The sequence below is a fragment of the Sciurus vulgaris genome (assembly GCF_902686455.1).
Source record: "Sciurus vulgaris genome assembly, chromosome: 6".
Lineage (NCBI taxonomy): Eukaryota > Metazoa > Chordata > Mammalia > Rodentia > Sciuridae > Sciurus > Sciurus vulgaris.
In genome coordinates, this window is record NC_136466.1 from 29,724,350 (window position 1) to 29,736,950 (window position 12,601).

At 43.8% G+C, this 12,601-nt stretch overlaps 1 protein-coding gene across 7 annotated transcripts in view; it reads left to right on the forward strand.

Moving 5' to 3' along the window:
• Positions 1 to 12,601, forward strand: part of TNIP1 (TNFAIP3 interacting protein 1) — a 57,601-nt gene that overhangs the window by 19,656 nt on the left and 25,344 nt on the right. For 5 of the 7 annotated variants that reach the window (XM_079144146.1, XM_079144145.1, XM_079144144.1 and 2 more), the window contains exons 2-5: positions 1,315 to 1,486; positions 2,963 to 3,097; positions 10,858 to 10,943; positions 12,401 to 12,484. In XM_079144146.1, the coding sequence (XP_079000272.1) occupies positions 1,351 to 1,486; positions 2,963 to 3,097; positions 10,858 to 10,943; positions 12,401 to 12,484 (441 nt within the window). In that variant the 5' untranslated portion in view covers positions 1,315 to 1,350. The remainder of the gene's footprint in view (positions 1 to 1,314; positions 1,487 to 2,962; positions 3,098 to 10,857; positions 10,944 to 12,400; positions 12,485 to 12,601) is intronic. The other 2 variants (XM_079144150.1, XM_079144149.1) reach the window with 1 other exon arrangement.

Genomic DNA, 12,601 nt, shown 5'->3' on the forward strand with positions numbered 1-12,601 from the left:
ACCCTGCTCCACTCCTTTCTTTCAGCTGGCACTGTGTGGGTTTGAAATGGCCTGCAAGGATTCCTGATTCAGAGTTTTTACCTCGTGGGTGGTGATCTTGGGGTGTGGTTTCTAGACCCCTTAGTCTTTCCGAGGTGCCCAGTGGAAGCCTTCAGAGCGCTCCTGTGTTGGTGAGCATCTGTGGGCTGGAGGCTGGTCCAGTTCAGCCTCAGAGCCTTTGCCCTTGCTGTTTGTTCTCCGTGCCTGGCACAGCAGACAGCTGTTCATGGCTATTCCCTCTCCTCCTTCAGGTCTTTGCTGAAATAGTTCCTTCTCCACGAGGCCTTTCCTGCTTCTCTATTTAAAGTTGCTCCCTCATCTTTCCGGCTTAACCTTTGTCCTTAGGCGTTTTCATCACCCCAATACCCCTCTGCCTCCACCACTGGAAAGTAGCTGCATGAAGAATTCTTGTCTGTTGTTTACTGATAATTCCCCCAGCACCAGACGCAGCACTGGGTAGCTCAGTCTGTCATCAGTGAAGGAAGGAAGAAGCAGACGCTCTACTTGGTCACAGAACCACGATGCTGAAATCACCCTCTGAGTGATTTCAAATGAAATACAACAGTTGAAATTAAATAGATCAGTTCAGAAAACTTTCTGTACACTTCGACAGAGGTTTGGTGGAAAATTCTTCTGTTCATTAGAACTAGAAGGGACAGACCAAAGGAAGAAGGTGACAGTATATCAAATATTAGTCAGGGTTTTTCTTTTTTACTTTAAAGATCACTGATTTAGTTTATGACTCTCATTTCCCTTCCTCAGAGAGGGAGAGGGACTCCTCACCCTCCCACAATGAGTTAATGGCAAGGCTATTGATTCATTTGGTAAGTATTTATTGGGCATTCACTTCACAGATTATTGTGTCCTGGGCACTGAGGATGCAGCAGCGGGCAAAACAGACATGATCCCTGTCCTTCCGGACATCACACACAGGACACAAATTCAGATTTTTTGACTCCCAAGTTTAGGTTCTTTCTTGTATTCCACATTATACCTATAGTTGACTATACTGTTTCAAATGACCCAGCAGTGCAGTGAGGCTGTTAAGAAACTGATGCCATTCTTTGGTTACATTAATAGAAGCAGAGTGTCCAAACGAAGGGAGGTAACTTCTGTTCTGTTCTGCTGTGGTCAGACCAGCCCAAGTGCTACATTCTGTTCTGAGTTCGTTCTGCTCTGAGTTAGGGAGACTGCTTTTTGGAGCATTCACAGACTAGAGCTTCCCCAGAAAAAGTGCCTGGCCAGCCCCTTGATATACTGCTGTTGTCCTTACAGCCAGGTGGGCACCACGGCAGGGGTTGAGTCGCCCTCATGGAAGGGAGAGGACCCTACCGGATCTACGACCCTGGGGGCAGCGCACCTCCAGGAGAGGCATCAGCAGCTTTTGAGCGCCTAGTGGAGGAGAATTCCCGGCTGAAGGAAAAAATGCAAGGGATAAAGATGTTAGGTAAAGCCTGCTCCCTCCCTATGAGCGCTCTTCCCATAGGCTGTGATGCCGTCCCCCGCCCCGCCCAGCCGGAGAGAATACAGCTGGCATAGGCCTCTGCCCACATCATCCCTCTGTCCCTGCTGGCCAGCGTTGGCTTCTGCCCCACGGGTGCCTCTTAATGCACTTGTGTAACTTGCATGAAATATTCCCAGCCCTGGCCCCCCAGGATCCCACAGGGTGCCATCTGGGACCAAGAGGGATGCGTGAGATGGGGAAAAGGGAGCAGGAAGACCCAGATTGTGACCTGGTACCAGAGTGACCTCATCCTCCCAGGCATGAGAGGTGGGGAGAGCTGGCAACCAGGGCATAGTCCCAGCTGGTGGAATGGGAGCAGAACTCACTGACAGCAAGTGGCTGGAGGCCCCTCACTTCTCTTCTCCTGGCTTCTGCCTAAGCTGTCTCCACTGCCTGGAACAATCCCAGCTATCTCCACATGACTGATTGTCCTCATGCATCAGCACCCAGCCCAGATGCCATCTCCCCCTCCTCCTTGCGAGGGCTTCGTTGATTTCCCTGCCCTCCACACTCCCGAAACTCTTCCTTTGCCTTAATGCCATCTTCTCTGATCTCTGATCTCAGGTGTGGGGGTGGGGGACATATCTCCCTGACTTTTAAAATGCTTTCTCTTTGCTTGGCAGATCCCTCCTTGGGACGGCAGACTCAGGAGGGAGGGGTGGAGTTTCCCCTTCTCCAGTTGTAGGAGAAGGAAGCCGAGTCCTAGTGTGGGGGATATTGTTCAGAGTCTCTGCCCTGCAGGCAGCCCCTGACTCTGGGGACTTAGACTGCGACTTGCCTTAGGGCACCGTAGTGGGAGACCCTGGCTTGCTTGGGTTTTGTTTTTTTGGGTTTTTTTTATTTTTATTTTTTATTTATTTATTTTTTTCAGGGCCCAGGACCAAACTCAGGGCCTTGAATGTGCAAGGCAAGCACTCTGCCACTGAGCTAAATTCCCGACCCCTTTTTTTTTTTATTTTTTAACAATACTAGGAATTAAACCACTAAGCTACATCCCCAGACCTTTTCTTTATTTTTTGTCTTGAGAATAGGTCTCACTAAGTTGCTGAGGCTGTCCTTGAACTTGCTGTCCCTCCTGAGTTGCTGGAGTTATAGGTGTGGGCCACAGCCCAGTTGAACTCCTGGCTTTCTGCGAGGTGCCCTGGCCAGGTGCAGAGGGAGTGGGGCAGGAAAGGGATGCCAGGGGACCAGGAGTTTTCCTAGTTCCCTTCCACACCTGTTTCCCCAAATGCTCCTCACCCTAACCCATTTTCTGTTGGTGTCCAGGGTGGGGTTTGTCCCACATGGCCCCCAAAGCAATGGTGGGAGTGCAGCCAGGGCTTGGAGTCTAAAGAGGCAGGTTTAGGGGGCTGGGCTGGGCGAGCCCTTGCCAGAGCTGAGTAAATTCTTTTTGCTTCTCCTTCCCCATTGTCTCTCCAGGGGAACTTTTGGAAGAGTCCCAGATGGAAGCATCCCGGCTTCGCCAGAAGGCAGAGGAGCTGGTCAAGGACAGTGAACCACACCCACCACCATGTCCCTCCTTGAGCTCCTTTGACCACCTTACTGAGCTCACAGGTACAAGAGGAATCTGGGTACCTCTGCCTTTCCCCGGACCCCAAACTGCCTAAACCCTTAGTAGTAAATTCCCTTTTCATTCTGAAACCCACATACCCCCTCATTTATCCTTAGTCACAGACCACCTTCCCATTCATTTTTGGTTACAGCACCCCCAGAAGGTCCTATCTGAAAAAGACTTTAAAATATCTTGTTCAACTGGTCATGCTGGCACACAGCTGTAACCCCAGCCCAGGAATACTGAGGCAGGAAGATTGCACCTTCAGGGCCAGCCTGGGCAACTAGCAAGATCCCGCCTCAAAAAAAAAAAAAAAAAAAAAAAAAACTATTAAAAGAAGGGCTAGGGATGTAGCTCAGTGAAAGAGTGCTTGTTTAGCTTGCATAAGACCCTGGGTTAAATTTCCAGTGTAGAAGTCATCATCATCTTGTTAAAAATGGCCAGTGACTCAGCACTCCTGAGGCTGTGGCACACGTTAGTAATTGATCACAGTGATCCTCTGCACCCAAGACCTCAGGACCTTTATCAGCAAATTTATTCAGCAGATATTTGATCATCAGCTACCGTGTACCAGGCACAGCCCTCCAGCAGCTTGCTACCTCCGAGTTGCCACATGAGTTGCAAGCTCTCTGGTCTATCCCCCTTCTTCTACTTTACATTTATGGAAACTGGGACCCAAAGAAGAGTCAGGACTTGCCTGTTAGCCTGCTGTAGTGTACTCAGATGTCCAAGCCCAGACCACCTGTTAAGGGTCATGGTGACACAAAGCTAAAGTGCTGTGTGTTCACCACTCCAGCCTCTCTCCACAACTGGGGAAAGGTCTAGAACCAGGGAGGAAAAGATTCTGCACGTGGACTCAGATGCCTCCTGTGCTTCTCCACCTTATGACTTCTGTCCAGGCCAGTATGACAGCCTTCCATTCAACTGGTGGTAACATTTGCTGAATGGCCAAATGGAGCTGCAATCAGTGGACATTTCCAACCTCCACTTGTCCATTCAGCAACGTTTTCTGAGTCCCTGAGGGATACAGGTCTAACCCCAGAGTGAAGCAGAGCATCCTCAGGGGCTTCTGCAGCAAGGGCCCCAGGGGGTTGGGGAAGTAGAGCTGAGTTTGAGTCTTCCTTTTGCAGTTGCTGGTTGTGTATCTGTGGCCAAGTTGATGCCCTTGTGTTTTAGTCAGCTTTTTGGCTGCTTGACTAAATGACCCAGCCAGCACAACTGTAGAGGAAAAGTTTATTTGGGGGCTCATGGTTTCAGAGGTCTTAGTCTTAGTCCACAGAAGGCTGGCTCCATTCCTCAGGGCCCAAGATGAGGCTGAACATCATGGCAGGAGAGAGTGGCAGAGGGAAGCGTCTCGCATCATGGTGATCAGAAAGCAGAGAAAGAGACTCCACTCTCCAGATACAAAACCTATACCCCCAGGGCAGGGCAGCCAGAGGCCTCTCCAGGCGGACCTACCCCTTCCGGCCTCAGGCTTTTTCCACGGGGCGATCCAAGATGGCGGACTAGAGGGTGACTGCATCTCCAGTCGCTCCAGAACCCAGGATTCAAGAAGGGGAGGCATTGAGAGACTCAAACTAAAATAGAGCCATGGGGTGAGTCTCCCCCACCTGGTGAGGCTCGGCCCGGGCGTCAGGCCCGGATTCGGGTGGCTTATTAGAGTAGGGCAGGGCAACTGAAGTCTTCTCCAGGCAGCCCTGGGCACTCCGGCAGTGGGCTCCTCCCACACGGCCAGCTTCTCGGAGCAGGCCCCCCAGTGAGAGCCTTTCCACACAGAGCCAGCTCCGAGCCCTGGAACCAGTAGCAGGCTAGGGGCAGCTTTCTTCGGAAGCACTGCATTATCAAGTTACTCCAAGACTTCAGGTTACTGAAGGCTGGGAGGTGATACACTGGAAATCTACAGAGACACTATAAGCCAATAAAGGAAATCTGCAATATCACAGAGTCCCACTGACATCTGACCAATATGAGAAAACAAGGGAAGAAAATGTCCCAAACAAACCTAGATACTATATCAATAAAACCCAATGACAGCACAGCAGAAGAGATGTCAGAAAGGGAGTTCAGAATGTACATAATTAAAACAATCAGGGAAGCAAACCAGGAGATGAAAGAGCAAATGCAGGCATTGAAGGAGGAGATGTAAGAGCAAATGCAGGCATTAAATGATCACATCAATCAACAGTTAAAAGAGCAAATACGGGAAGCAAGAGATCATTTCAATAAAGAGTTAGAAATACTGAAAAAAAAAAAAAAAAAAAAACCAGAAATCCTTGAAATGAAGGAAACAATAAACCAAGTTAAAATCTCCATAGAAAGCGTAACCAATAGGATAGAACACCTGCAAGACAGAACCTCAGATATTGAAGATAAAATATTTAATCTTGAAAACAAAGTTGACCAAACAGAAAAGATGGTAAGAAATCATGAACAGAATCTATAAGAATTATGGGATATCATGAAAAGGCCAAATTTAAGAATTATTGGGATTGAGGAAGGCTTAGAGAAACAAACCAAAGGAATGAACAATCTATTCAATGAAATAATATCAGAAAATTTCCCAAATCTGAAGAATGAAATGGAAAACCAAGTACAAGAGGCTTATAAGACTCCAAATATACAAAATTACAACAGACCCACACCAAGGCACATTATTATGAAAATACCTAACATACAAAATAAAGACAGAGTTTTAAAGGCCGCGAGAGAAAAGAATCAAATTACATTCAGGGGGAAACCAATAAGAATATCAGCAGATTTTTCAATCCAGACCCTAAAAGCTAGAAGGGCCTGGAACAACATTTACCAAGCCCTGAAAGAAAACAGATGCCAACCAAGAATCTTATACCCAGCAAAACTTACTTTCAGATTTGACGATGAAATAAGATCCTTCCATGATAAACAAAAGCTAAAGGAATTTACAAAAAGAAAGCCGGCATTACAGAACATTCTCAGCAAAATATTCCATGAGGAAGAGATGAAAAACAACAATGCAAATCAGCAACGGGAGGAACTAGCCTAAAGGAATAGTCAAATAAAGGAGAAACCAAATCATGTCAAAAAAACAAAAATGAGTCAAATGACTGGGAATACAAATCATATCACAATAATAACCCTGAATGTTAATGACCTGAACTCATCAATCAAAAGACATAGACTGGCAGATTGGATTAAAAAGAAAAATCCAACAATATGCTGCCTGCAAGAGACTCATCTTATAGAAAGAGGTACCCATAGACTATAGATGAAAGGATGGGAAAAAACATACCATGCACATGGACACAGCAAAAAAGCTGGAGTATCCATCCTCATTTCAGATAATGTGGACTTCAAGCCAAAACTAGTCAGAAGGGATAAAGAAGGACATTACATACTGCTTAAGGGAAGCATAAATCAGCAAGACATAGCAATCATAAATATCTATGCCCTGAACATTGGCTCATCCATGTACGTCAAACAAATCCTTCTCAATTCCAGAAATCAAATAGACCACAACACAATAATACTAGGCGATTTTAACACACCTCTCTCACTGCTGGATAGATCGTCCAAACAAAAATTGAATAAAGAAACCATAGATCTCAATAACACAATCAACAATTTAGACTTAACCAACTTATATAAAATATACCATCCAACAAAGAACAAACACACTTTCTTCTCAGCAGCACATGGATCCTTCTCTAAAATAGACCATGTTTTATGCCACAAAGCTACTGTTAGCAAATACAAGAAGATAGAGATACTACCTTGTACTCTATCAGATCATAATGGATTAAAATTAGAAATAAATGACAGAATAAAAAAACAGAAACTTCTCCAATACCTGGAGATTAAATAATACACTATTATATGATGAATGGATAACAGAAGACATCAGGAGGAAAATAAAAAAATTCTTAGAAGTAAACGAGAATAAAGACACATCATATCAAAATCTCTGGGGCACTATGAAAGCAGTACTTAGAGGAAGATTTATTTCATGGGGCGCATTCAACAAAAGAAGTAGAAATCAACAAATAAACGACTTAACACTACAGCTCAAAGCCCTAGAAAAAAGAAGAGCAGACCAACACCAAAAGTAGTAGAAGACAGGAAATAGTTAAAATCAGAGCTGAAATCAACGAAATTGAAACAAAAGAAACAATCAGAAAAATTAACAAAATAAATAGTTGGTTCTTTGAAAAAATAAACAAAATTGATAAACCCTTAGCCACACTAACAAAGAGAAAGAGGGAGAAAACTCAAATTACTAAAATTCGGAATGAACAAGGAAATATCAGAATAGACACAAGTGAAATACAAAACATAATTAGAAGCTATTTTGAAAATCTATACTCCAACAAAACAGAAAACCTCGAAGACATCAACAAGTTTCCAGAGACATATGAATTGCCTAAACTGAATGAGGAGGACATACACAACTTAAATAAATCAATTTCAAGCAATGAAACAGAAGAGGTCATCAAAAGCCTACCAACAAAGAAAAGTCCTGGACCAGATGGGTTCTCAGCCGAGTTCTACAAAACCTTTAAAGAAGAGCTCATTCCAATACTTCTCAAAGTATTCCATGAAATAGAAGAGGAGGGAACCCTCCCAAACTCATTCTATGAAGCCAATATCACCCTGATACCTAAACCAGACAGAGACACATTGAGGAAAGAAAATTTCAGACCAATATCCTTAATGAACATCGACGCAAAAATTCTCAACAAAATTTTAGCAAATCGTATACAAAAATATATTAAAAAGATAGTGCACCACGATCAAGTGGGTATTATTCCAGGGATGCAAGATTGGTTCAACATCCGGAAATCAATAAATGTCATTCACCATATCAACAGACTAAAAGTTAAGAATCACATGATTATTTCAATAGATGCAGAAAAAGCATTCGGTAAAGTACAGCATCCCTTCATGCTCAAAACACTAGAAAAAATTGGGGTAGTGGCCCAACATTGTGAAGGCCATCTACGCTAAGCCCATGGCCAATATCATTCTAAATGGTGAAAAACTGAAAGCATTCCCCCTAAAAACTGGAACAAGGCAGGGATGTCCTCTTTTGCCACTTCTATTCAACATCATTCTTGAGACTCTAGCCAGAGCAATTAGACAAACCAAAGAAATTAAAGGGATACGAATTGGAAAAGAAGAACTCAAACTATCCCTGTTCGCTGATGACATGATTATATATTTAGAGGAACCTGGAAATTCCACCAGAAAACTCTTAGAACTCATAAGTGAATTCAGTAAAGTAGCAGGTTACAAGATCAGTGCTCATAAATCCAATGCATTTTTATACATAAGTGATGAATCTTCAGAAAGAGAAATTAGGAAAACTACCCCATTCACAATAGCATCAAAAAAAATAAAATACTTGGGAATCAATCTCACAAAAGAGGTAAAAGACCTCTCCAATGAGAACTACAGAACACTAAAGAAAGAAATTAAAGAAAACCTTAGAAGATGGAAAGATCTCCCATGTTCTTGGATAGGCAGAATTAATATTGTCAAAATGGCCATACTTCCAAAAGTGCTATACAGATTCAATGCAATTCCAATTAAAATCCCAATGATGTACCTTACAGAAATAGAGCAAGCAATCATGAAATTCATCTGGAAGAATAAGAAACCCAGAATAGCTAAAGCAATCCTCAGTAGAAAGAGCAAAGCAGGGGGTATCGCAATACCAGATCTTCAACTCTATTACAAAGCAATAGTAACAAAAATGGCATGTATTGGTACCAAAATAGACAGGCAGATCAATGGTACAGAATAGAGGACACAAACACAAACCCAAAAAATACAATTTTCTCATACTAGACAAAGGTGCCAAAAATATGCAATGGAGAAAAGATAGCCTCTTCAGCAAATGGTGCTGGGAAAACTGGAAAACCATATGCAACAGAATGAAACTAAATCCCTATCTCTCACCCTGCACAAAACTCAACTCAAAATGGATCAAGGACCTCGGAATCAGACCAGAGACCCTGCAAATTATAGAAGAAAAAGTAGGTCCAGATCTTCAACATGTCGGCTTAGGACCAGACTTCCTCAACAGGACTCCCATAGCACAAGAAATAAAAGCAAGAATCAATAACTGGGATAGATTCAAGCTAAAAAGCTTTCTCTCAGCAAAGGAAACTATCAGCAATGCGAAGAAAGAGCCTACAGAGTGGGAGAAAGTCTTTGCCAATCATACTTCAGATAGAGCACTAATCTCCAGAATCTATAAAGAACTCAAAAAACTCTACACCAAGAATGCAAATAATCCAATCAACAAATGGGCTAAGGAAATGAATAGACACTTCACAGAAGAAGATCTACAAGCAGTCAACAAACATATGGAAAAATGTTCAACATCTCTAGTAATAAGAGAAATGCAAATCAAAACCACCCTAAGATTCCATCTCACCCCAATTAGAATGGTGATTATCAAGAATACAAGCAACAACAGGTGTTGGCGAGGATGTTGGGAGAAAGGTACACTCATACATTGCTGGTGGGGCTGCAAATTAGTGCAGCCACTGGAAAGCAATGTGGAGATTCCTTAGAAAACTTGGAATGGAACCACCATTTGACCCAGCTATCCCACTCCTTGGCCTATACCCAAAGGACTTAAAATCAGCATACTACAGAGATACAGCCACATCAATGTTCATAGCTGCTCAATTCACCATAGCCAGATTGTGGAACCAACCTTGATGCCCTTCAGTTGATGAATGGATAAAGAAACTGTGGCATATATATGCAATGGAATATTACTCCGCCATGAAGAATGATAAAATTATGGCATTTGCAGGCAACTGGATGAAATTGGAGAATATCATGCTAAGTGAGATAAGCCAATCTCAAAAAACTAAAGGACGAATGATCTCGCTGATAAGCGGATGAGGACATATAATGGGGGGTAGGAGGGGTTAGCGTTAGGGTTAGGTTTAGGGTTAGGGATAAGAAGGGTGGTAAGAATGGAGGAAGGAAGGAAGGACTATATAGAGGGAAAAGAGGGGTGGGAGGGGTGGGGGGAAGGGAAAAAATAACAGAATGAATCAAACAACATTGCCCTATGTAAATTTATGATTTTTAATTAAAAAAAAAAAAACTATCCCACCTCTTCTAGCCACACCCTATCTCTTCAGTTAATCCCATCAGGGATCAATTCACTGATTAGGTTAAGACTCTTACAACCCTATCATTTCTCCTCTGAACCTTCCTGTATTGTCTCACATGTGAGCTTCTGGGGGACACCTCACATCCAAATCATAACACCTTGTCAAGCCTCAGTTTCCTTACTTATAAAACAGGTATATAGGGCTGTCACAAAAATAGCCAGGCAAATAGTTTTTTCGTTTGTTTGTGGTGCTGGGGATTGAACCCAGGGCATTATGCTTGTGAGGCAAGCACTCTACCAACTGAGCCATATCCCCACCCCGCAAATAGTTATTATAAATACTTTGTTAATTATAAGTGAGTGTCCTTATCATCATTAAGGTAGGTCCAGGGTAGCAAGGAGCAGTGGCCACCTTGGGATTTTCCCAGTAAGTCCAGGGAAAAGCATCTCTGCTCAGGCTTTGTCCCTATCATTCCAGGGCTCATTGTCCTCCCAGTCTAACCAGTCCTAACGGGACTGCCTCCTGTTTTCCCTGATTCAAGTGGAGAACTCTGTCTGAGAGCTCTTCTGTCTAGCACTGTCCCTGAGGGGCTGGTATCTATGCTTCTTCCTTTCCCAATCTCTTCAGCCATGCTGTCTTGATTTTTCCAGGAGAGGACACAAATACTCCGGCACCTCCCGCTGCCCCTGCATGCTCCAGTGACAAGTCAGCGCCTGCCCCCAAACCTCCATCCAGTGTAAGTTACATTTGGAGTTGTGGCTGGAGTTTGCCTGACCTCAGGGTCCCACTGGCAGATACCAGACTTAAGGAAAGAGGGATGAGTCATGAAACTGCATTCTGATTTGCTTGGTGATATTGAGCAAGTCAATCTGAAGCTTTATGAAGTATCAATTTCCCCATTTTGAAATGAAAGTTATAGTTAAAACTACCAGAAAGACCCTGGTATAGCCAAGAAGTTTCTCATTTACTTGGTTCCTTAAAGTTAAGTATGCCCTGACTGCACAGTGCTAGGAAAATAGAAATATGTGACCTGGAACTCACACTCTCAAGAAGGCTCAGAAACCATCTCCTGCACATTTGGCTTGAGAAGTTTTGTTTGGTACTCTTAAGGCTAGAAAGCACCCAAGGGATCATATAGTTTAGCATCTTCATTCTAAAGATCAGGTCTAGGAAGAGAAGGGTATTTTTCCAGGTCACACGAGTAACTGGGAAAATATAGAGGGGAAAGAATTTTCAGGAAAGGTCTAAGACCAGAGTTGGGATCCTGTAGCCATGAGGCTCAGATGAAAGCTGGGCAGTTTCTCCCACTATCCTGCCCCATCCCAGGACAAGGGGAAGACTGAAATAGTTTTTGCTGGCCAGGTTTAATGAGAATCCTAGAGCCACATGGAGGTTCACATGGACCATGGATCTGTCAGTTGGTTGAGCAACCAGTGAATTCCACTTGAAATGTTAGAGATGTGAAAAAATATGGAATTGGTTGGCCACCTCGGATTTGGGTGAATTTTAAAAAAGTCTTCATGTTTGTTGAATTTGGGACTTTTCTCAGATCAGTTCACTCCTCTGAGATCTCCTGGACTGGGTTGTCAGGGCCAACACAGGACCTTGCTTGATGGAGGCCATAACACCTGCTGTGTGTATCATCGGAGGACCAGTCAAACATATCTAGACCTAGGAGACAGCTCTGGTGCCATAGCAAGACCTGCAGTCTTGGGTCCAGTCCTGAATTAGTACTAACTATAAACTGTGTGACCTCAGTCTCTTCATCTGTCCGAAGGGGCTATAACCCTCGGACCTGCTTCATGGTTTACTTTGAGAAATAATGAAGTTCATGAAAACATTTCAGAAGTATAAGACCTTTAAAATATGCGACCCTGAAACACTCGCAGTTCCAGGTCAACTAGTCTAACATCCCTATTTTATAGATGAGGAAATTGGCCTGGAGGAATATGACCCTCAGATCACAGATGGTATGGTGTTTATCAGGGGTCCTACTGTGTGATCTCACAGGAGCAATGTGCAACCATCCATGAGTTCAACTGGGCTGGCTCCCTCTGTACACAGTAGGCTAGATATAAACTGAATGTGAGATGAGATACCTTCTTTTGTTCCCCTTGCTTGTCACTCTCAGTAGTGGGTCTCAGAAGAGGGCCGGCGTGTCTTCTCTTGGGCAACTCCTAACTCACTTCACAGGGGACCTCCTCTGAATTTGAAGTAGTCCACACTGAGGAACAGAATTCTCCACCAGAGAGCCGTGGCCACATCAGAAACACAATGGTGAGTGGATGGCCAGGGTCCCTGAGCACGTTCTATTGTTTCCTCTCTGTGTCAGTCACTTGTCCCTGTGTGAGAGGTATGTGTACCACTCAGATCCCTTGGGTACTCTGGAGTCAC